At 43.5% G+C, this 22,302-nt stretch overlaps 1 protein-coding gene across 1 annotated transcript; it reads left to right on the top strand.

Moving 5' to 3' along the window:
- Window positions 1–880: 880 nt before the first annotated feature.
- Window positions 881–14,758, top strand: LOC117402547 (uncharacterized). Its single transcript, XM_059032018.1, has 2 exons — window positions 881–1,097; window positions 9,773–14,758. Exon 2 carries the CDS (start codon window positions 10,563–10,565, stop codon window positions 11,508–11,510), a length of 948 nt encoding a protein of 315 aa, XP_058888001.1. The 5' UTR covers window positions 881–1,097; window positions 9,773–10,562; the 3' UTR covers window positions 11,511–14,758.
- Window positions 14,759–22,302: the final 7,544 nt, after the last annotated feature.

Genomic DNA, 22,302 nt, shown 5'->3' with positions numbered 1-22,302 from the left:
AAAACGAAACACTAGACAGAAAGGGTGCAGGTGATCAGGGCTTAAATAGAAAACAGATACCAATTGACAGGGAATTAGAAAATTAGAAGATTAGAAGATTATGAGCCCCCGCTAGACTAGGTTCACACCTTTATCTTATAGGCCTTCTTCAATTTAGGCCGGTAAGATTTCAGTTTACTAAAGACCCTTTATTTTTTTTATTTTTTAATTTTTTTAAGACGTGAGTAGATAGTAGATAGTATATTTACTAAAAGCAATCGCTATACTATATTTTTATAAATTAGTAAACAATTACTATAAGCAAGTGTAACCAAGATAGAAAATGACTAAATGAAGTTTCACAAAATTTGACATCAGAGAACCTAGAAGCCTTAGTTACCTTGTTCGGGAAGTCTGTGGGGAGAGTGGTTGCGTGGTGCGATCTGAGAGCGCGGTCCATTTTGCTATGTGGCGTAGGGGTGGATAATAATAATTGTGGAGCCTTTGCTGTGCAGTTGCATTTAGGTAAATGGTACAAATGCATACAGTTATTTCTGATATTATTTGATTTACCCCACTGTGAAGTAATTTGCTGTAATTTTAGCGTTTCAGAGTTCTGGCATAAATGGTATGATCCGATCTTACTGATTAGTGTAGTACAATCGCCATTTTAGCCAGTCCGCGCTCTTACACTCAGAGAAAGGTAGGCGCTGCTCTTTGATTTTAAAATAAATGTGTAAACATAACTAAAAAATAAGTTAGTCTTGTATTTTATGGTGAACATTTATTTTGGAATTGTATTATGTAATTTTGTGTTGTATGAATGTGTGATACTTTGCATTATTTAAAAGAAAGGAACGATACGTTTTTTATTTTTTTATTTTAAGGTTTAATGCACTGTTGTACTGTTTCATTTTATTAGCATAAACTGAAAGCAAAGAGTACGGCTTCACTGATTACCTGCAGACTAGACTATCTTGTTCAATAGGGTTATTTTGTTCATAGAGTATTGGTATTTTGTAAAAACAGAGAATGATTCTTCTTGTATTGCTGTTTCTAGCTGAGAGTTGCGCTAATGAAGAGGGACAGCAACCCTGATTATCATTTTCTGTTTGCAGGTACTGTATTTTTGTTATTTCTCTTTTAATGTTTAAAAGAAAGCTGAAAAGAAAACCACTATCCGATCATTAATGGTATTACGTTTAATTGTGTTATTAATTATTGTAATTGTATGCATGTTTGCAGTCCACGCTCTTACACTCAGAGAAAGCTGAGAGTTGCGCTAATGAAGAGGGACAGCAACCCTGATTATCATTTTCTGTTTGCAGCACAATAAAACAATCGCCTCATGAAGCCAGTAGTGTGAAGTCTTGATTCCAGTGTGAAGTAGCATGGGGAAGAAAGAGTGACCCAGGTTACACAAGTTTTTTCATTTTGAAATTCTGCTCGTCAAAAGTTTTTACAAGTACTATCATGGACCGTCTTCTGTGTTGAAACTCAACAAGCAAAATAAAATGTCGGATAGTAAACAATTCGTGCACGTAACAAAGTGACCTATTTCCCTCTTGCAAATGGTATGAAATCATCCATCTGGTGATATTTTGGAAGAGGTCATTACAGAGCATGCAGGATTTAGGTAACACCGCTAGGGTGGGAATACATTCGGCCACCCACAAGTATCACCGTTCCTCTTAATCACTTTTTCATGATTAAAATACATGTTGTTTTATGTACATGTAATATATGATGCTTGCAAACTCTATGCAGTAAGCTTGTATTGCAGGAGCACATTGGGGCCAAGTACAGAACTGCATCTAACTTACTTGGTCAAAACAGATTTAACAGGGGCAGTTCCAGGAACGTTATATTTCACGTTCATTTTTCTTTTACCATTTCATTTAATGCTGATGAGTTTATCAAATGTATTAATAACGAATCACCAGTACAGAACAGAAGTAGTTCACTATGATTATGAATAGTAAATTCAGAGAAGCTCTGAAAACTTTCATAGCCAGTACATAATATAACTCTTTATTTAACATTTATAGCATTATCATGTTTCTCAACGGCTATTCTGCACACCATACAGTTCAAATTCAAACTAATGGAAAATATTTTGATTTTTGTAGGAAAAATGTAACTAAAGTAAGAGCATTTAAATAAACAGTAACATAGCTGTTATAAAACAGAAAGCTTACTGTTAAAGTAACACCACGTATTATTATTTTTTTAATTCATCCAAATATTAGTTGACTACTGTGTATTTCTTTAAATAGTAATTTTAAGAATTAATATTTTTTGAAGATGCATGACAGCTTTTTTTGTTTAAAAATAAGTTACAAGAAATTACATTTCAGTAATTATTTTTATTTCTGTTGTAATCTGTGCTTTATCTGTTTTAACCATTTTTTATTGGACACTTATTTACAGTGTAATTCCGTTCTTATAGGTTACAAAGCACCCCTGTTAACACCATCACTATCCCCTCCTTCATGAACTTTATATTAACAAGCCAAACACACACATACACAAACAGTAATCACTGCCCCCAAACTTCATCGTTAGAAACAGCCTCATAAAAATAAAACTACCCAATTTGTAATTACATTTATGTATTTAATTAAAGTGCTGGGGCTTTCAAAGTAGTTTAAACTTGTTTAGACTTGTTTATTTTGTCTCTGTACCATAGACGTAACAACACAATGAGAATATTAGCATACAAACACTTGGTGGTGAGGGGGTGCAAGGACAGTATAGCCTGGTTGATGCAAACAGTAAATACAGTGGCTCTCAAAAGTATTCACCCCCCTTGGACTTTTCCACATTTTATTGTGTTACAACATGGAATCAAAATGAATTTAATTATGAGTTTTTGCCACTGATCAACACAAAAAAAGTCCATAATGTCAAAGTGAAAAATAAAATCTACAAATTGTTCTAAATTAATTACAAATACAAAACAGAAAATAATTTATTGCATAAGTATTCACCCCCTTGAGTCACTATTTGGTAGAGGCACTTTTGGCAGCAATTACAGCCATGAGTCTATTTGTTTAAGTCTCTACCAGCTTTGTACATCTGGACACTGCAATTTTTGCCCATTCTTCTTTGCAAAATTGCTCAAGCTCCGTCAAGTTGGATGGGGACCTTTGGTGAACAGCAATTTTCAACTTTTTCCACATATTCTCAATTGGATTGAGGTCTGGGCTTTGACTGGGCCACTCCAGGACATTGACCTTTTTGTTTTTAAGCCACTCCAGTGTGGCTTTGGCTGTATGTTTGGGGTCATTGTCCTGCTGGAAGATGAATCTTCTCCCAAGTCCCATGTCTCTTGTAGACTTCAGCAGGTTTTCCTCCAGGATTTCTCTGTACTTTGCTGCATCCATTCTGCACTCTATCTTCACAAGCTTTTCAGGCCCTGACGCAGAGAAACATCCCCATAGCATGATTCTGCCACCACCATGCTTCATGGTAGGGATGGTGTTCTCAGGATGATAAACGGTGTTAGGCTTGCGCCAAACATAGCGCTTAGCGTTGAGGCCAAAAAGCTCTATTTTGGTCTCATCAGACCATAGAATCTTCTTCCACTTGGTCTCAGAGTCTCCCACATGCCTTCTGGCAAACTCAAGCTGAGATTTGATGTGAGTTTTTTTCTTTTTGCCACTCTCCCATAAAGGCCAGTTTTGTGAAGCACCCGGGCTATTGTTGCCGTATGCACAGTGTCTCCCAGCTCAGCCGTGGAAGACTGTAACTCCTTTAGAGTTGCCATAGGCCTCTTGGTTTGCCTCCCTGACTAGTGCCCTTCTCGCCCGGATACTCAGTTTTTGAGGACAGCCTGTTCTAGACAGATTCACTGTTGTGCCATATTCTCTTCATTTCTTAATAATGGACTTTACTGTGCTCCGGGGATATTCAATGCCTTGGAAATGTTTTTATGTCCTACCCGTCATTGGTGCTTTTGAAGAACCTTATTCCGGATTTGCTTTGAATGTTCCTTCGTGTTCATGATGTAGTTTTTGTTAGGAAATGTACTAACCAACTGTGGGACCTCCCAGAGACAGGTGTATTTAACCTGAAATCATGTGAAACACCTTAATTGCACACAGGTGGACTCCATTCAACTAATTATATGACTTCTAGCAAAGGGGGTGAATACTTATGTAATCAATTATTTTCTGTTTTATATCTGTAATCTAGAACAATTTGTAGATTTTATTTTTCACTTTGACATTATGGACTTTTTTTGTGATCAGTGGCAAAAACTCCTAATTAAATCCATTTTGATTCCATGTTGTAACACAATAAAATGTGGAAAAGTCCAAGGGGGATGAATACTTTTGAGAGCCACTGTACGTTAAATCCATTTCTAAGCACAAGCTCCCTGGAAAAGTTGTCCCATTGGTTTTCTGTAATTAAATAAAACATAAAATTATCTCCCTGGAAAAAGCAGCCGCGCTCTGTTCAGCAAATAAACGTAAAAAAATATATTATTATTTATTTCTTAGCAGACGCCATTACCCAGGGTGACTTACAGTTGTATACAAAAATACATATCAAGAATTACAGTATATACCCCTTATGTAGGTTACATTCATGAAACATACAAAAAAGCCTCTTGTATATATTTATAAAAGAAAGAAAAAAGAATGAATTATTTTCAATGTCTAACGTTCGAAATACACACGTCAATTTCACATGTATTATATACATCCTAACTAGTAATATATTTAAAAAAAACAGCTTTAAAAAAAACAAAAAAAACTACATTCCTAATGATAACATCTTTACCGCGTCTCTCGAAATGTCTGAAAGCATGGCCCCCATACTAGCGCCCCTCTGCAAAAGCCGATTCAAAATGATCTCTTTCACTGAAACCTGTAGGAAAACGGATTCAAAACCTGCAGCAAGGTCAGGGTGTTCCTTCCTGATATGAATCATTTTGCTCCGGAAAATGGTTTTAATGTATCTATTGTTTGCATCAACCAGGCTATACTGTCCTTACACCCCCTCACCACCAAGTGTTTGTATGCTAATATTCTCATTGTGTTGTTATGTCTGTGGTACAGAGACAAAATAAACAAGTCTAAACAAGTTTAAACTACTTTGAAAGCCCCAGCATTTTAATTAAATACATAAATGTAATTACAAATTTGGTAGTTTTATTTTTATGATGCTGTTTCTAATGATGAAGTTTGGGGGTAGTGATTGCTGTGTGTGTATGTGTGTGTTTGGCCTGTTAATATAAAGTTCATGAAGGAGGGGATAGTGATGGTGTTAACAGGGGTGCTTTGTAACCTATAAGAATGGAATTACAGTGTAAATAAGTGTACAATAAAAAATGGTTAAAACAGATAAAGCACAGATTACAACAGAAATAAAAATAATTACTGAAATGTAATTTCTTGTAACTTATTTTTAAGCAAAAAAGCTGTCATGCATCTTCAAAAAATATTAATACTTAAAATTACTATTTAAAGAAATACACAGTAGTCAACTAATATTTGAATGAATTAAAAAAAATACCTACCACGCTAGTATATTAAAATCAAGCTACAGAAAGGCGTTTGCGGAATGGCTAATCCTTTATACAATTTTAACATAAAAAGAGGCCCCTTACTCCTAACCACGGCTTATTTGGTCTTAAAATAATCGCATTAAGCCAAAGAATGTAGTGGTAAATTGTTTTAGATTCTAAAATAACATTAAACAGGTTTTTAGACTAGTCAGTTCGTTGACGCTGCAATATTAAAAATCAACCACCAGATGACAGTATGCGGAACGGCTAATCAAGACAATATGAAGCCTACAGCATACCGTCAGTTTTAACAGAAAAAGATTATCCTTATTCCTAATTACGTCTTATTTGGTGTTAAAATATTCGTATTAAGCCAAAGAATGTAGTGGTAAATTGTTTTAGATTCTAAAATAACATTAAATGGGCTTTTAGTCTATATTCAGTTCGAGGACGCTGTAATATTAATAGATGCCATTATGCAAATCCATGTGTATTATGGGTAGGCTCCTAAAAACCCTAAAACCTTTACAATTCAACCTGTGCTAACATTTTTAGCTTCTAAAATAAATGTAAAGCGTTTTTTAGAGGACGTTGTAATATTATTAGCAACCGTTATATAGAAACATGTGTATATGGAAATACACCGATACCTACCACGACCTGGAAAACCAAAAGAAATGTAGGGCCCAGCACATTTGCCACATACTGTCATGGGTTAATTTTCAGTGTAATATGTGTATAATATATTGATTATGAAATGCTATCATATGTTTAGGGATTCACTATTTGTTAATAACCCTGGTTATTGTTATGGAGGATCTCAAACAAAAACAAAAAATGCACTATAATTCTTTTTTAGCTCTATGAGGAAAAGAAAACACACTGCGAGCTTTGTCATGTCATACAATAATGTATATATAGAAAGAAAAAGCTCTGTTAAATATTTTGGCGTTATCCTGGATGAAACAATGTTAGGCGATTCTATGGCACATGAAATTATAAAGAAAAGTAACTCTCGTCTAAATTTCTTGTATCGGCAAACTGTTTTTTTTAATGGAAAATTTAATGACAATGACATTTTTACTACCCTTGTTCATGTTGGTATTCAAGCCTAAAACTGAAGAATATGTTGCAAGTGGCACACAATAAAGTAATTTACTTTATAAAAGGCAGGGACTTTAGGTCACATATTGGACAGAAAGAATTAATTAGTATTGGACTTCTCAATGTCAACGACAGAGTCAATCAGTTAAAACTAAATCATGTTTTCAAAATTCATAATAATTTATCAAGTAATTATTTACATAACAATTTCAAGAGAGTAGTAGAACAACATACTCAACCCATAGTAGTAGAGTAGTAGAACAACATTATAACTTTATTGTGCCAATGGTAAATAGCTCAGCTATGGTTACTTTTTATTTCACTGGCATACAGATATGGAATTCACTTCCAAACCATATTAAGAGTTTGAACAGCATGAATGTTTTTAAGAAGGAGGTAAAGAAATTTGTACCTAATAAAATGGAAGATGGAAGAAACAATGTCTTCCCGAATGCCCATGTGACCCCTATTATAACATTTTCATTTCAATATGCAATTTCTTTTATATGTCGTTTCCGCCCTTTTCATTTCAACATAATCCCAATGGAAATAAGTCAACTTAATTTACTTTTTGGGTCATCTTCAGAATTAGGTCCACATATTATCTATTAATTTTTATGTACATTTTTGGACTTTGTAATATTTGTCTCACTGCTGATCTGTTTTATTGAGGTTTGAACTTTTTACATTTTATTCAGTATTCTGCTTTCTTTTTATGAACAATGTCTGTGGGCTTTTACCAAATAAAAACAAAACAAAACAAGACATAATGGAAAAGAGCTGAGAATACAAGTTACATAGTAATACATAATCATAGATTCCCTTTCAATTCGAAGACGACCAACAACAATTCCTTTGGGATATGCCTGTGTGACAGGGCAGAAGCCCTGCACATGGGAAATATGTAGTTTATTGTATGTTTTTGGGTTAATGTTGTAAATAGATTTACACAATTTCTCACAATCAGGTAGGTATACTAACCTCTCCAGTTGCTGTGAAAGACACTCCGTGCATCCGTGGTTCTGCGCCCTCGGTGCCCCAGAGCCTTGATGCCTCGGTGCTTGGATACTCCGTGCATTGGTGCCCTCGATGCCTCAGAGCCTTGGTGGTTCTGCGCCCTTGGTGACCCAGAACCTCGGTGCTTGGATGCTCCGTACATTGGTACCCTCGGTGCCTCAGAACCTCGGTGGTTCTGTGCCCTCGGTTCCCCAGAGCCTTGGTGCCTCGGTGCTTGGACGCTCCGTGCTTCAGTGCCCTCAGTACCTCAGGGCCTCAGTGCATTGGTGCTTAGGCACCCTTAGTGCTCAGATGCTGCGTACATCAGTGTCTAGCCCTGGTACGTCGAGATTTCGAAATTCCACCCTTGCACGTCCTGCAGAGGGATGCTTCCCCCACAGTACAAACACCTCCTGCATATGCAGCACGCCTCCTCCTTCAACCCCCCAGCCCTTCCCAGTGTTTCCGGATTTTCAGGAGGAGGTACAGTCTTCTTGGCATGGCCGAACAGCCAATGCAGGATAACAGAGGCCCACCAAAAAAAAGGCTTATACAGCTGAAACGCAAGTTAAGCGCCTGGCCAACACGGCAGGTCTCCTCATGGCCTACCTGGATGGCATTTTACAGTCTGCACCTCCCTGAACCAGTAGCTTCGGAGCTGCACTTGGTTTCAGGCACGCTGCTGCAGGTGTCGGGCTTCCAAGGGCAAGCCCTGGGCCGAAGCCTGGCAGGTCTTATAGTGGCGCACAGACAGCTTTGGTTGTCCCAGGCAAGGGTCCCGGATACAGACAAGTCTGCCTTGCTGGACGCGCCTATATCCCCAGGCCATACATTCAGGCCAGCAGTGGAGGAGAACGGGAGGCAGGTGGCCTCTGCTCCCTTCCTGTGCTCCGGTGTGGGAGAGGATGAGATGCTGGTATCCGCCCATGACACAAATTGTGACTAGGACGGTTCCAATCCCCACTGCGCCACGTGGCAACTTGAGGCATCACATTCAGGCTTGCGTGGCAGCTAATAACCGGGGCCGCCTGCAAGCATGGGGAAATGCCGGACATGGTGCTCCAGTGCAACAGCACTCCAGAAGGCAGTTCCAACGCCGCCCTAGGCAGCCTCCAAAGCACGCTCCACCCCAACCTCAGCAGCCCCAACAGGGCCCCTGAAGGCCTGCGGCTTCAGACCCACCCCTTCTCATAACACCAGCAACAATACTGGTGCAATTGCACCTCAGACTCTTGGGTGCTCGCCACCGTACACACCGGTTACGTGTGGGCCCTCCTCCCTTTTGAGGGACCCTCTCCAGGTCTTGGCCCTCAGGCAAGAAGTAAATACATTACTTCTCAAACAAGTCATTCGCCTCGTAGAACCCACCTCTCAAGAGGAGGGGTAGTATTCGAGGTATTTTCTGGTGCCAAAAAAGGACAGTAGCCTTCACCCCATCCTAGACCTGAGATACCTAAATGGTTTCTTGAGGGAGAGGAAGTTCCAAATGGTCACACACCATCGCATCCTCCGGTCTGTCTGGCCGGGCAACTGGTTTAACACTGTGGACTTAAAGGACGTGTATTTTCACATCCCTATTTGTCCCGCGCACAAATATCTCACCTTCGCCTTTCAGGGAAGCATCTTTGAGGTTTCCGTGCTGCCATTCGGCCTCTCCTTAGCCCCCTGCACGTTCTCAAAGTGCATGGATGCCATCACAGTCCCCTTGCAGCTGCAAGGGATCAGGGTGTTGAATTACCTGGAAGACTGGTTGATCTGTTCCAGTCGCAGGAAGGAGAAGTGGCCCACACGGAGATTGTGACGGAGCATTTGGCGAGACTGGGTCTCACCCTGTGACCGAGAGAGAAAGAATTCAAACTGTAAATCTCCCTCCCGACCAAAAAAGGCGCTGGGTAAGGTTGATCGTATGCTTCCTCCTAGATGGACTGCCTTGACGGTAGGTGGAAACCGGAAGGTGACCATATTAGGGGGAGCGCGTAGTTGCACGTACCTGGAAGGATTTCATTGCAATCAGCTGCGGGGCGGGCCCCTATTGGAGAAACCATGGTAACGGGTTGCTTGCAAGAAGGAGGTTCTGGGTACAAAGGGGAAGCAACTACGTCAGTAAGGCCCCTTGAGCTGATGATGATATCCAGCCGGAGCCTGTGTGTTTGTTATTTTGTGTTTTGTCTTTAGCAGAGGAGGAGTGAGAGTCGGGAGCTGCAGACGCGGAGCCAGCACTAGACCCGGAGCATGTCCCTCACAACACAGCACAGCAAAGCACCAGCACTCACCACGACCCCGGAGGAAAAGAGCACAGTTTTGTGCATGGAGGATTGTGGTTTAGGAGTGTTATTTATTTGTTGTTCAGGACTGTAAAACCTGCCGTGTTCCCCCCGATACCATCGCTGGTAAAGGGGTGGTTTATTGTTATTATTTTTGGCTTTTGTTAGAATAAAAGCACTGACCTTTTGGGAGAACTCTTGTCTGGACATTGCCTTATATTTGCACCACTCACATCCTGTTCACAAGTGGTGTCAGAAAAGGGATTTCACAATGGACCCAGCAGCACTAAACACTATGATGGAGGCTCAGGCACGGAGGCATGAAGAGACAGCGGTGATGGAGAGGATGAATACCATGTTCCTCGCAGCCAACCAGAGGAGGGAACCGGTGGCCGAACCAGCAGTGGCGCCTCCGAAACCTAAAGTGGTGAAGATGTCGCTGGAGGATGATCCCGAGGCCTATTTAACATCCTTTGAAAGGCAGGTGACAGCAGCCCAATGGCCTTGGGAGTGGTGGACTACCCAGCTGGGACCCAATTTGATCGGGGAAGCCCAGGCAGCCTACCACGCTTTAACCCATGAACAAGCCATGGATTATGATCTGGTAAAAAAAAGCCATCCTTTAGCGACTGGACATCATGGAGGAGACGCACCGCCGCCGGTTCCGGGAGTACCAACGCCCCGAAGGAGTCCGACCCTGAGTAATGGCCCAGCAGTTGGTGGACCAGGTGACCCGGTGGCTCTGCCCTGGTGAACGCACAGCAGAGGAGGTGACTGAGATTGTCACCATTGAACAATTTGTGCAATTGCTGGGGCCAGAGGCCAGTAATTGGGTCAGCCGGCACCGGCCCACCACGCTGGACGCAGCGGTCAGGTTGGCCGAGGGGTACAAGGACTCTATGCCCACACCGTTGCCCACCCCGATACATCCAACGCCGACGCCTTCCTTCATCAGACCCAGGATGGCGGACCCAAGGCCGGGGGCCCTTCACCCATGCACACCCTTCATGTCTGAACCAGCACCCTCTCGTTCCCCAATGGGTGGCCTCGCTCCACAACACTGGAGGCCGAGGTCAACCCCCAGCTGGGGTAGAACAGGGGCCGGCAGCGGGACAATCAGGCTCTGTGGGCGCCTTTTCCTCTGGAATGTTACCGGTGTCATGGGATCGGCCACCTTGCCCGGAATTGCCCCTCAGCAGTGGAGTGTGCGGCTTCGCATTATTTGGTACTGGCGACAGGTAAGTCCAGGGGTACTGATTGGGAGGGACAGGGTTGGTAATGTGAGCACCCACGTATTAGTGGACTCAGGGTGTGGGCAGACCTCGATTTTGGAAACTCTCTTAGAAGGGCTACCTTGGTCACGTGGGTTAGTGGTCCTCTCCTGTATCCATGGAGATAACAAGGACTACCCCCTCTCTAAATCAGATGTGACAATTGGTAGTCACACCCACTGTGTAATTGTGGCATTGGCAAAAAGGTTGCCATACCTGGTTATTTTAGGTCGAGACTGGCCGGAGAAACTATTGGGGATATTTTTCCGCTGCATGCTAATCTGTTCCCCTCTCTGGTTCCGCCTAAAAAAAACTAAACGAGAGAGAAGGGTGGAAAAATGGGAGGGCGCATCAATGAAACGAGGTTGGGGTTTGGTGTGAGACTCCTCCACGTCTGATAAACGCCAGGGAAAGGGGATTGGGATCCAGTGTGACCAACCGGTCCGGGTTACTGAGACCCCTGGTGCTGAGTCTACCATATCCCCGCTCGATATACCGAAGGTCTGGGACCGAGATATTGATCTAGTGTACGAACAAAAAAATGATCCTACGCTGGCTAACCTCTGGGGGCAGGTTCGGTCTATCGAGGGGAAGGAAGTAGATGGCAATCGGCTGCTCACATACCCTCACCACATTGTGCTTGGGCATTTGCTATATAGAGTATCCCGAACCCTGAGCACAGGGCAGACTGTAACACAGTTACTCGTTCCTCAGTCTTTTCGACATGAGATCATGCATTTGGCTCATGATGTCCCTTGTTCGGTCCACTTAGGTAGCGAAAAGACTCAGGAACGAATATTGGCTTGATTTTACTGGGCGGGAGTGTACAGTGAGGTGAAGCAGTATGTGGCGACCTGTAGAGAGTGCCAACAGGTAGCGCCGGGGAGGGTTCCACTGCCCCTGATCAATATCCCCTTTGAACGCATTGCAATGGACATAGTGGGACCATTGAGCCAGTCTGACTGTGGATATTTTAGTAGTGGTGGACTACGCGACCAGATATCCAGAGGCAGTACCATTGAGGTCCACTAGTGCATTGGCGATTGCAAAAGAGTTAGTGCAGATCATAGCGAGAGTAGGAATCCCCAAAGAAATTCTGACTGAACACGGAACTAATTTTATGTCACGGTGTTTAAAGGAACTGCATAAATTATTACAAATTCGATCCATTCAGACCTCCGTTTATCACCTGCAATCGGATGGTTTGGTGGAACGTTTTAATCAGTCATTGAAGCAGATGCTGAGGCAGTTTGTCAACCAGGAGCAAAAACATTGGGCTAAACTCCTTCCCTACCTAATGTTTGCAGTGAGAGAGGTGCCTCAGAGCTTGACCGGGTTTTCTCCCTTTGAGCTGCTGTATGGGAGACAACCACAAGGTGTCCTTGATCTTGTAAAGGAAGGATGGGAAGAGCAAAATAAAGATGCTAAAAACATAGTGAAATATGTAATTATGTTGAGAGATTGCCTGCATTTGGTTGGTCATCTGGCACACGAGAACTTAAAACAGGCTCAGCATCGGCAAGAGCAGCAGTACAATAAACAAGCACGGATTCAGACTTTTCGGCCAGGAGATAAGGTACTGCTGCTACTTCCCACTTTGGAGTCTAAACTGTACGCTAAGTGACAGGGACCATATGAGGTGATGCGGGCAATTGGTAATGTAAACTACGAAATCAGACAACCCGATCACCGTACAAAACTGAAATTTATCATATTATTATTATTATTTATTTATTAGCAGACGCCCTTATCCAGGGCGACTTACAATTGTTACAAGATATCACATTATACATTATTTCACATTATAGAGATATCACATTATTTTTCACATACAATTACCCATTTATACAGTTGGGTTTTTACTGGAGCAATCTAGGTAAAGTACCTTGCTCAAGGGTACAGCAGCAGTGTCCCCCACCTGGGATTGAACCCACGACCCTCTGGTCAGAGCCCTAACCACTACTCCACACTGCTGCCCTACAATTTTTTATTAAAACCCTACAATGAAAGGGAGGCCCTGTTTATAGCCACTGACAGTATAGAAGAGGATTTTGGTCCCTCTGTCAGTACACCAGCTACAGTTAACATTCCGATGGGGGAACAATTACTTCCTGATCAGAAGTGTGAACTCAGTGGGTTAGTGAAACAATTTTGTGATGTTTTTTCTGACTTGCCGGCAGAACTAATATGATTGAACATGCTATTACTACTCCAGCAGGTGTCAAGGTACGAGAGAGACCGTATCGAATCCCGGAGAGTGGGGGATATGCTCGAGCTTGGAGTCATTGAGCCTTCCCGGAGCGAGTGGAGTAGCCTCCTGACTGGGAGGAGCGCGGTTAATTTCGACTTTGGATCTGACTTAGGGATACTGGCAAATTCCACTGACCCAGAGTTCACAAGAGAAAACTGCTTTCTCTACCCTAGATGGCTTGTTCCATTTCCAGACCATGCCCTTCGGGTTGCATGGAGCCCCGGCCACCTTTCAGAGACTGATGGACCAGGTCCTAGCGCCCCATCAGCAGTATGCCGCTGCATACATTGATGACGTGGTGATTTTCAGCTCTATCTGGAGAGAGCATATTATTAGACTTTCGGCTGTCCTACAGTCTCTGAGGGAGGCGGGGCTGACGGCTAATCTGGGCAAGTGTGCATTCGGCAAACAAGAAACCCAGTATCTTGGCTTCCTTATGGGTAATGGGCGGGTAAAGCCGATCACTTCTAAAGTCTAGACTCTAGTGGAGACGGCGATCCCGAGAACCAAACCGCAGGTGAGATCACAATTGGGGTTAGCAGGGTTCTTTCACTCTTGTCACTGATCATGCTCCTTTAAGGTGGTTGCATACGATGAAGGACAATAACGCTTGCATAACTCGGTGGTATCTGGTGCTGCAACCCTTCCACTATACAGTGAAACATCGTGTGGGTAAGGAGCATCAAAATGCAGATTTTCTTTCAAGGGAGGGGGGCCCATTGGGGAACTTAGAATTGGCAGAGTGTGCCTTCGGCATCAGTCTGAGGGGTGAGATGTGTGACAGAGAGAGAAAGAATTCAAACTGTAAATCTCCCTCCCGACCAAAAAAGGCGCTGGGTAAGGTTGATCGTATGCTTCCTCCTAGATGGACTGCCTTGATGGTAGGTGGAAACCGGAAGGTGACCATATTAGGGGGAGCGCGTAGTTGCACGTACCTGGAAGGATTTCATTGCAATCAGCTGCGGGGCGGGCCCCTATTGGAGAAACCATGGTAACGGGTTGCTTGCAAGAAGGAGGTTCTGGGTACAAAGGGGAAGCAACTACGTCAGTACAGCCCCTTGCGCTGATGACAATATCCAGCCAGAGCCTGTGTGTTTGTTATTTTGTGTTTTGTCTTTAGCAGAGGAGAAGTGAGAGTCGGGAGCTGCAGCCACGGAGCCAGCACTAGACCCGGAGCATGTCCCTCACAACACAGCGCAGCACAGCACCAGCACTCACCACAACCACGGAGGATTGTGGTTTAGGAGTGTTATTTATTTGTTGTTCAGGACTGTAAAACCTGCCATGTTCCCCCCTGATACCATCACTGGTAAAGGGGTGGTTTATTGTTATTATATTTGGCTTTTGTTGGAATAAAAGCACAGACCTTTTGGGAGAACTCTTGTATGGACATTGCCTTATATTTGCACCACTCACATCCTGTTCACACACCCTCAATGATGCCAAAAGCCAATTAATACCGGTGCAAAGTACGGTTTTCCTGGGTCTCCGGCTGGACTCCCTTGCAATGCAAGCCTACCTGTCAGACGACAGAGTAGCCACCATTCACAACTGTCTAGCCCTGTTTCAACAGGAATCGACAGTACAATTGGTGTTATGTCAGAGATTACTCGGTCTGATAGCCACAGCTTCATCAGCCATCCAGCTGGGGTTACTCCATTTGCGCCCGATTGAAGCGTGGCTCAGTGCCTTCCGGCTACATCCCAAACACGACAGATACCGTTGGCTGACCATGTCTCGTGTATGTTGGGAAGCACTACACTGGTGGAGGCAAGCCTCTCACCTGCGAGAAGGAGTAAGGATGGGAGTGATCCACAGCTGTCAGGTGGTGACAACAGACGCATCCAACTCGGGTTGGGGTTGCAGTCTGGGCAGGCAGAGGAGTCCGCGGGTCCTGGTCAGGTCGCTGGACAGCCCTGCACATAAATACATAAAACCTGAGAGTGGTTCACCTTGCTCTCCAACCTTTCCTTCCGGTGCTCCAGAGGAAACATGTCCTTGTCTGCATGGACAACATGTCTGTAGAAGTGTATGTCAACATCCAGGGAGGACTTCGGTCCCCGGGACTGTTCATCTCCCTGGAGTGGTGAATTGGGCGGTGGACCTCCCTTCGAGGGTGGGTCCTCACCCATCAGATTGGCGTCTCCACCCTCAGGTGGTAGAGTGCATTTGGCAACATTTTAGGAAGGCCAGAGTCGATCTCTTTGCCAGCTGCTACAAGGCCAGCCCTTGGAGATCCCACTATGCATGGCTCTCCTCAGTAGAGAGTGTGAGGCACTCTCTGGCACTCAGAACCGGGCAGACTCCAACTGTGGGTCTGGCCCCTGAATGGGACCTCTGTCTGCCTTAGGGCTGTCAGACGCAGTTGTCAGTACACTGCAGAATGCTAGGGCCCCCTCCGCAAGGTCATTGTACACCTACAAGTGGAGGTATTTTCAAAATTGGTGTATGGCCAGAGATCATGGCCACATCTATTGACCAATAGCAATCATTTTACAGTTTCTGCAAGACCTGCTGGTGGAGGGTAGATCCCCCTCTTCACTGAAAGTGTATCTTGCAGCCATATCTGCATGCAATGTCCCCATTGATTCGGTGTCACCAGGTGCTCATTTCCTAGCGACACGTTTTTTGAGGGCGCTCGGCAGTTACGTCCTCCTAGAAAGGACATCCTCCTAGAAAGGACGTACTCCCCGAGTAGAGTCTAAACATGTTATTGGAAGCTCTCGCTAAGGCCCCGTTTGAGCCTATACATTCCATAGAGTTGAAATATCTCTCTATGAAGACAGTCTTTTTGTTAGCCATCACCTCCTCTAAGCGGGTTAGTGAGCTACAGGCTCTGATATTAATATTAATATTATTTATTTCTTAGCAGACGCCCTTATCCAGGGCTACTTACAATCGTAAGTAAATACATTTCAAGTGTTACAGTACAAGTAATACAACAGTACAAGTAATACAATATTAGCCACATTAGTACAATCTGGTGTAACTAGAGCTGCGGTTGGTCAGGGAGGCATTAATAACATACTAATAGCACTGTCTACTGGCACAATTCTCTACCATTCTGTAAAGAAAATTGTATCAGTCAATAATGTAAAGGATTATGCAGTACATGAATATCTGCAAACCTATTCAGAACTGAAATCTGTTAATGACATTTCACATGGGACTAAGTTTGGCATTTATTGAATGGGAATCAGTTAAAAGGCAATTTAAATATTTGTGTACTGTAAATATCTACGTGTCTTCAAATAAAACGCACATCTTTTCCTTGTGAAACAGTATATTTAACTTGTTTACAGTATTGTTAAGTAGTTTAAGTTTCCAGTGTGGCTAAAAAATGTTAAGTTACTTTAGCCACAGTGGCTGACTAAATGAAAGCCAAGAGGGAACGGAATTTACCGAAGCTTATTGGTAAATGCAGGTATATCAAATCGAAGAATGTATTTATTCCTGCATATAAATGGTTAAACAATAAATGTCAAAAGGATACATTTATGGCCGCTGCACAAATGTGTGAAGGCAATGAGACAGACATTCGCCTTCACGCAAATGTCTGTCTCATCACCTTCAACAACAAAACATTTGTTTTGTCGTTGAAGCTGACACCCTGGGATCCTTCAAGAAGCTGCTTGATGAGATTCTGGGATCAATAAGCTACTAGCAACCAAACGAGCAAGATGGGCTGAATGGCCTCCTCTCGCTTGTAAACTTTATGTTCTTAAAAGGCACTTGGTTATTCTTGAGATTTACTGCTAATATCCAAAAGCAAAGTGGTAGGTTTATTTCTGACATTCACCGCTTTACTTGGCAAATGGTTGACATTTACCTGTAAATCTTGATTTGCCAATATTCAAGCTTTTACCAGAACAAGTATTCATCACCCCAAATTAGTCAACCCCCCCCCCCCCCCACAGGTGACGCATCGCCAACCACCGTGCACTGAAACGCTTGCATTTCAGGATTAACCATTCAACATGTTGATGTTACAACATGAAATACTTGTGCACGGTGGTCTTGTTTAACTTTTAAAATACATTTTGATGAACGTTTAAATGCTATGCAGGTGTCAGCGTTTAAACTATATCTACATATGCACACACTTTATATTACATTACATTCTGATCTATACTGACAGCCCTGGTTAGTATTTAACCAAGTATTTAACCCCTAAATATGCAAATAACATTTCAACACTACAAAGACTTAACTACAAAGTTTAATTTAAAAAAAAAAGAAAACACACCACACACATTAGCTGATTATTCAGTAGATTCATCCGTGCACATTTAATAAAAGGCAACAATCTTATAGCGGCTGTCCTGCATGTAACACTTCTCTGTTCTCTGAATTAATATTGAAAAAAAAAAAAAAAAAAGTCCTTTTAAAATCATGTTATATGTATTCACAGTCGCATTACAGCGTTCTGTTTATTATGGGTGTTTGCTTTTTACTGCATTCAGTAACACTATCCACAGTAGTTCTGAATGTTTTCATTTCAAATGATTAAGCATTCAACTTGGATTCTTGTGGTACGGCAATTCTTTGGCATAATTTACATACCATGGTTCTCTTGTCCGGTTCCTCAAAATAATTCCAAAGTAAATTTTGCCTTGTTCCTTTGTTTAGGGATGCAATTTAAACATTCAATATAAAAGATATAATGTCAGAAAAAATGTTTCTTACCCCTGTGAGGACAGAACCATACCACGCCCACTACAGCATGAACACAGAGTGCACCAATGTAGCGCCAGATCGACCGAGAATAAAACCCGCCCCATTGTCAATCTTTCTGTTGCACCAATTAGGAAAACTATTTGAGGCAATTGCCAAACCCCTTCCTTTTTATAATATCCAACGTGTTTGGTGAAATGTGTCACGTGACTGGTTACAGGTCTGGCATATTCTATGTTTAACCACTTCTTTAGAGAGTACGTTTAAAATCCCCATCCCTACTCATGTACTCCCTTAGCCAATAGCAGAGTTAGGTAATGAAGGGCACCCGCCTCCTTGTCAATTACCAGGGAGGTGACAACAGTGGCTGATCACTTAACTTCCTCCTCTCAGATACCAGGCCAAGTTTCTTCAGGTGTAGTTAGCACACTCCTCCCTTTGAGGGAAGTATTCAAGTAATTTTATTTAAAAAACATTTCTCAAATATTAAGACTCACTGCTAGTATCCATATGAACTATAAAACTTATTCTTCATTCAACATCCACTTGGTAAACTAAAATAAGATGTGCTTCTGTTCTATCAAGATTTAAAATTAATTAAACCTCCATTACATAAACAAGAATCACAATTCATCGATACACAGGATTACATTGCGTTACCTTTACACCATGGAATCTTACAAGGCGGCATTGTCCTGGCTCCCGTTTAACCCACGACGCCATTACAGTAACTCTCAACACTAAAAGCACAGATGTCTATAGGATCATGGCTCCCGACTAGTGTTATAAGGGGAGCACTAGTCCCCCCCGCCCCCCCCCAGCTGACCCAGTCTCTGGGCTCACCTTCTGAGGGATGCTCGAACCCGCAGTCCACGATGGCTCGGAGCAGCTCTGGCTTGAGCAGGAAGTCCCTGAACCCGGAGCTGTGGATAGAGACGTAGGAGCCCTTGACCTCCTTCTTCCCAGGAGCCTGAGTGGCCTCGGGGGCTACCTGCGGTTCCTCGTCTTCCTCGTAATCGAGCAGCTCATTCTCCACGTCATGCTCAGCCATGATCAGTGCACAGTGCCTGTATGCATATTTGGGATGATGGAAATATTATTATTATTATTATTATTATTTATTTCTTAGCAGACGCCCTTATCCAGGGCGACTTACAATCGTAAGCAAATACATTTCAAGTGTTACAATACAAGTAATACAATAAGAGCAAGAAATACAATAACTTTTGTTCAAGTGTGACAAACCACAATTCAATAATACAGAAGATAATAGTGATAGTTACATCAGGATATGATTAAATAGTGATAGTTACATCAGGATGTGATTAAATACAAAGTACTACAGGTTAAACACTTGGCAGATTACAGTATTCTGAAGTACAGGATTAACCCTTTGCGGTCCATTTATTAATCGCACGTCAGGCACGCCAGGTCTAATTTATTTTCACACGCGCAGTTAATTTTATACGCGCTGTTTAAAAGTATTTTTTTTCACAGTCAAACGGGTTTAAATGGCCCTGCATATCAACAAAGCACACACTAGGCATCTCCAGCCCCACCCCAGCCTTTTGTTTGCTATAGCTTTCAGCTATGTAAGAAATAAATAATAATAATAATAATAGTCGTACATACCGATCGATCATCTCCAGATCACTCGTTTTATCACCAAACTCCTCAATAATGCGATCCAAGTCATTATTTTATTACTATAACATCTGAAAAAAGCTCTGCAAATGTCCATGATAGTCTCAGTGCGCTGACGCACTTAGCCAGCTTGTTTACTATGGACGCCCATTATCTGATACCTGATACCATGTATGCCTATTCATGAAATACGCCTTTTTTTTTCCGACTTGTCTCGGCTCCTGTCGCTACCACTCGGCAATTGAATGGTTTTCTCGGCTTTTTCCGGAGAAAAAACGACTAAACACCCGTTTATTGCGTTGCTATAATGATGTCGGACCCAGTCCGACAAAGGACCTGTGAGGAATAATTGCAATGTCGGACCCAGTCCGACAATGGACCGCAAAGGGTTAAATGCAGTAAAATAGGGGGCAGATAAGAACAGAATAAAGCACATTTACATGAAGGGTGATAGTGACCCAGGATACAAACAGAGGAGTTCTACAGGTGCTGTTTGAAGAGGTGAGTCTTAAGGAGGCGCCGGAATGTGGTCAGGGACTGGGCAGTCCTGACATCTGTAGGAAGGTCATTCCACCACTGCGGAGCAAGGGTGGAGAAGGAGCGGGCTCTGGAGACAGGGGAGCGTAGCGGAGGTAGAGCTAGTCTTCTAGTGCAGGCGGAGCGGAGAGGTCGAGTGGGGGTGTAGGGAGAGATGAGGGTTTGGAGGTAGCTGGGTGCAGTCTGGTCAAGGCATCTGTAGGCTAGTACAAGAGTCTTGAACTGGATGCGAGCGGTGATCGGGAGCCAGTGGAGCGAGCGGAGTAGTGGAGTAGCGTGGGCGAAGCGAGGCAGAGAGAACACCAGGTGGGCAGCAGAGTTCTGGATGAGCTGGAGCAGACGGGTGGCGGACGCAGGGAGGCCAGCCAGGAGGGAGTTGCAGTAGTCTAGGCGGGAGAGTACCAGGGCCTGGACCAGGAGCTGGGTAGCATAGTTGGTGAGGAAGGGTCGGATTCTTCAGATGTTGCTCAGGAAGAATCGGCAAGTGCGTGCCAGAGTGGAGATGTGCTGGGAATAAGAGAGGCAGGGGTCCAGGGTGACTCCAAGGTTTTTAGCTGAGGAAGAGGGAGAGAGTGTGGTAGATTCCAGAGGAACAGAGATAGAGAGATCAGAGGAGGGGGAGGAGGAGGGAAAGAAAAGGAGGTCAGATTTAGAGAGGTTGAGTTTGAGGTGATGAGAGTGCATCCAGGAGGAAATAGCAGACAGACAGGTAGAGATACGGGAGGAGATGGTGGAGTCAGAGGTGGGGAAGGAGAGGAAAATCTGAGCATCATCAGCATAGAAATGGTATGAGAAACCATAGGATGCGATGAGGGGGCCCAGGGAGCGGGTGTAGAGAGAGAACAGGAGAGGACCCAAGACTGACCCTTGGGGGACTCCAGTTAAGAGAGTGTGAGGTGTTAAGAGAGGGTGAGGAAATAGGGTATTGTTACGCACGAACCCTGCTTTGGTGGTTACGGCTTTCCACTCAAACCAGTCAGTGGAATTAGAGGCTTTCCATCCCCCTCCTTTTTCTTCAGAGGAGGATCTGAGATTGAATTCCCTCTGCCCGGTTCAGGCATTGAGAGGTTATGTGGATAGGACAAGAGCACTGTGTCAGTCTGACCAGCTCTTCATCTGGTCAGATGAAAGGACCCTGGGTCAAGCCCTCTCAAAGCAGTGACTGTTCCACTGGATTGTGGACACAGTCTTGACTCCATATACCAATGCTGGTCTACCTCCACCTGGGAGGGTGGCCGCGCACTCTACCAGAGGAGTGGCTATGTCATGGGCCCTTTTTAGAGCAGCTGGGCTACTCTGCATATATTCATCAGGTTCTACCGACTTAATGTGTTAGATTCCTCTATGCCTTCATTAGGCACAGGGGTCCTTGAGGTTGCACACTCACACCACAAACATTAGTTTGGCGGTAGCGAGATGTCCCTTGTCTGCTGTCTCCGCTCACGCTCCCTCGCGACGGCTTTGATATACTTTCCCAAAAGTATTGTTGTTGGTCGTCTTTGAATTGAAAGGGAACGTTAGGTTACTGATGCAACACTGGTTCCCTGAAAAAGAAGATGACCAACAAACCTTGCGAGGTCGCATCACTCGCATTCGTGGGTTTGATGCAAAAGAGAAAGTGATCTTCACGGAGTGACTACTTATTCCCTCGGTAAGCGAGGCCTATCGGCAGCTGTGACATAAAATGCTCAGTAAACACCTGACCTGTGGCAGGGATATCCCAAAAGTATTATTGTTGGTTGTCTTTTCTTTCACATAGACATCAACATTCACATTTGATCCAATTGTATGACCAATTTTTATATTATCAGAGTTCCAGTCATTTAAACAAGAATAGGAGAACAAATGGTATGTGCTTATACACCTAGACAACTGGGCTCCATATGCACACAAACATATAGGGCAGCACATATCTAGAGCTAGTTAGCATTTCCAGCATTACCTGAACATTAAGAGGACTCTGACCTTGCTGCAGCCAGAGCAGTCACCCGCTCAGTCTTCATCCACAATGCAGCCCTCAGCCACTCCAGGGACTGCACAACCTGCTCCTCTGTGCACCTGCCTTAG

Source organism: Acipenser ruthenus, chromosome 10 (assembly GCF_902713425.1).
Source record: "Acipenser ruthenus chromosome 10, fAciRut3.2 maternal haplotype, whole genome shotgun sequence".
NCBI lineage: Eukaryota > Metazoa > Chordata > Actinopteri > Acipenseriformes > Acipenseridae > Acipenser > Acipenser ruthenus.
Note: the sequence above shows the minus strand (reverse complement) of the source record. Positions and strands in the feature narration are given on the sequence as shown.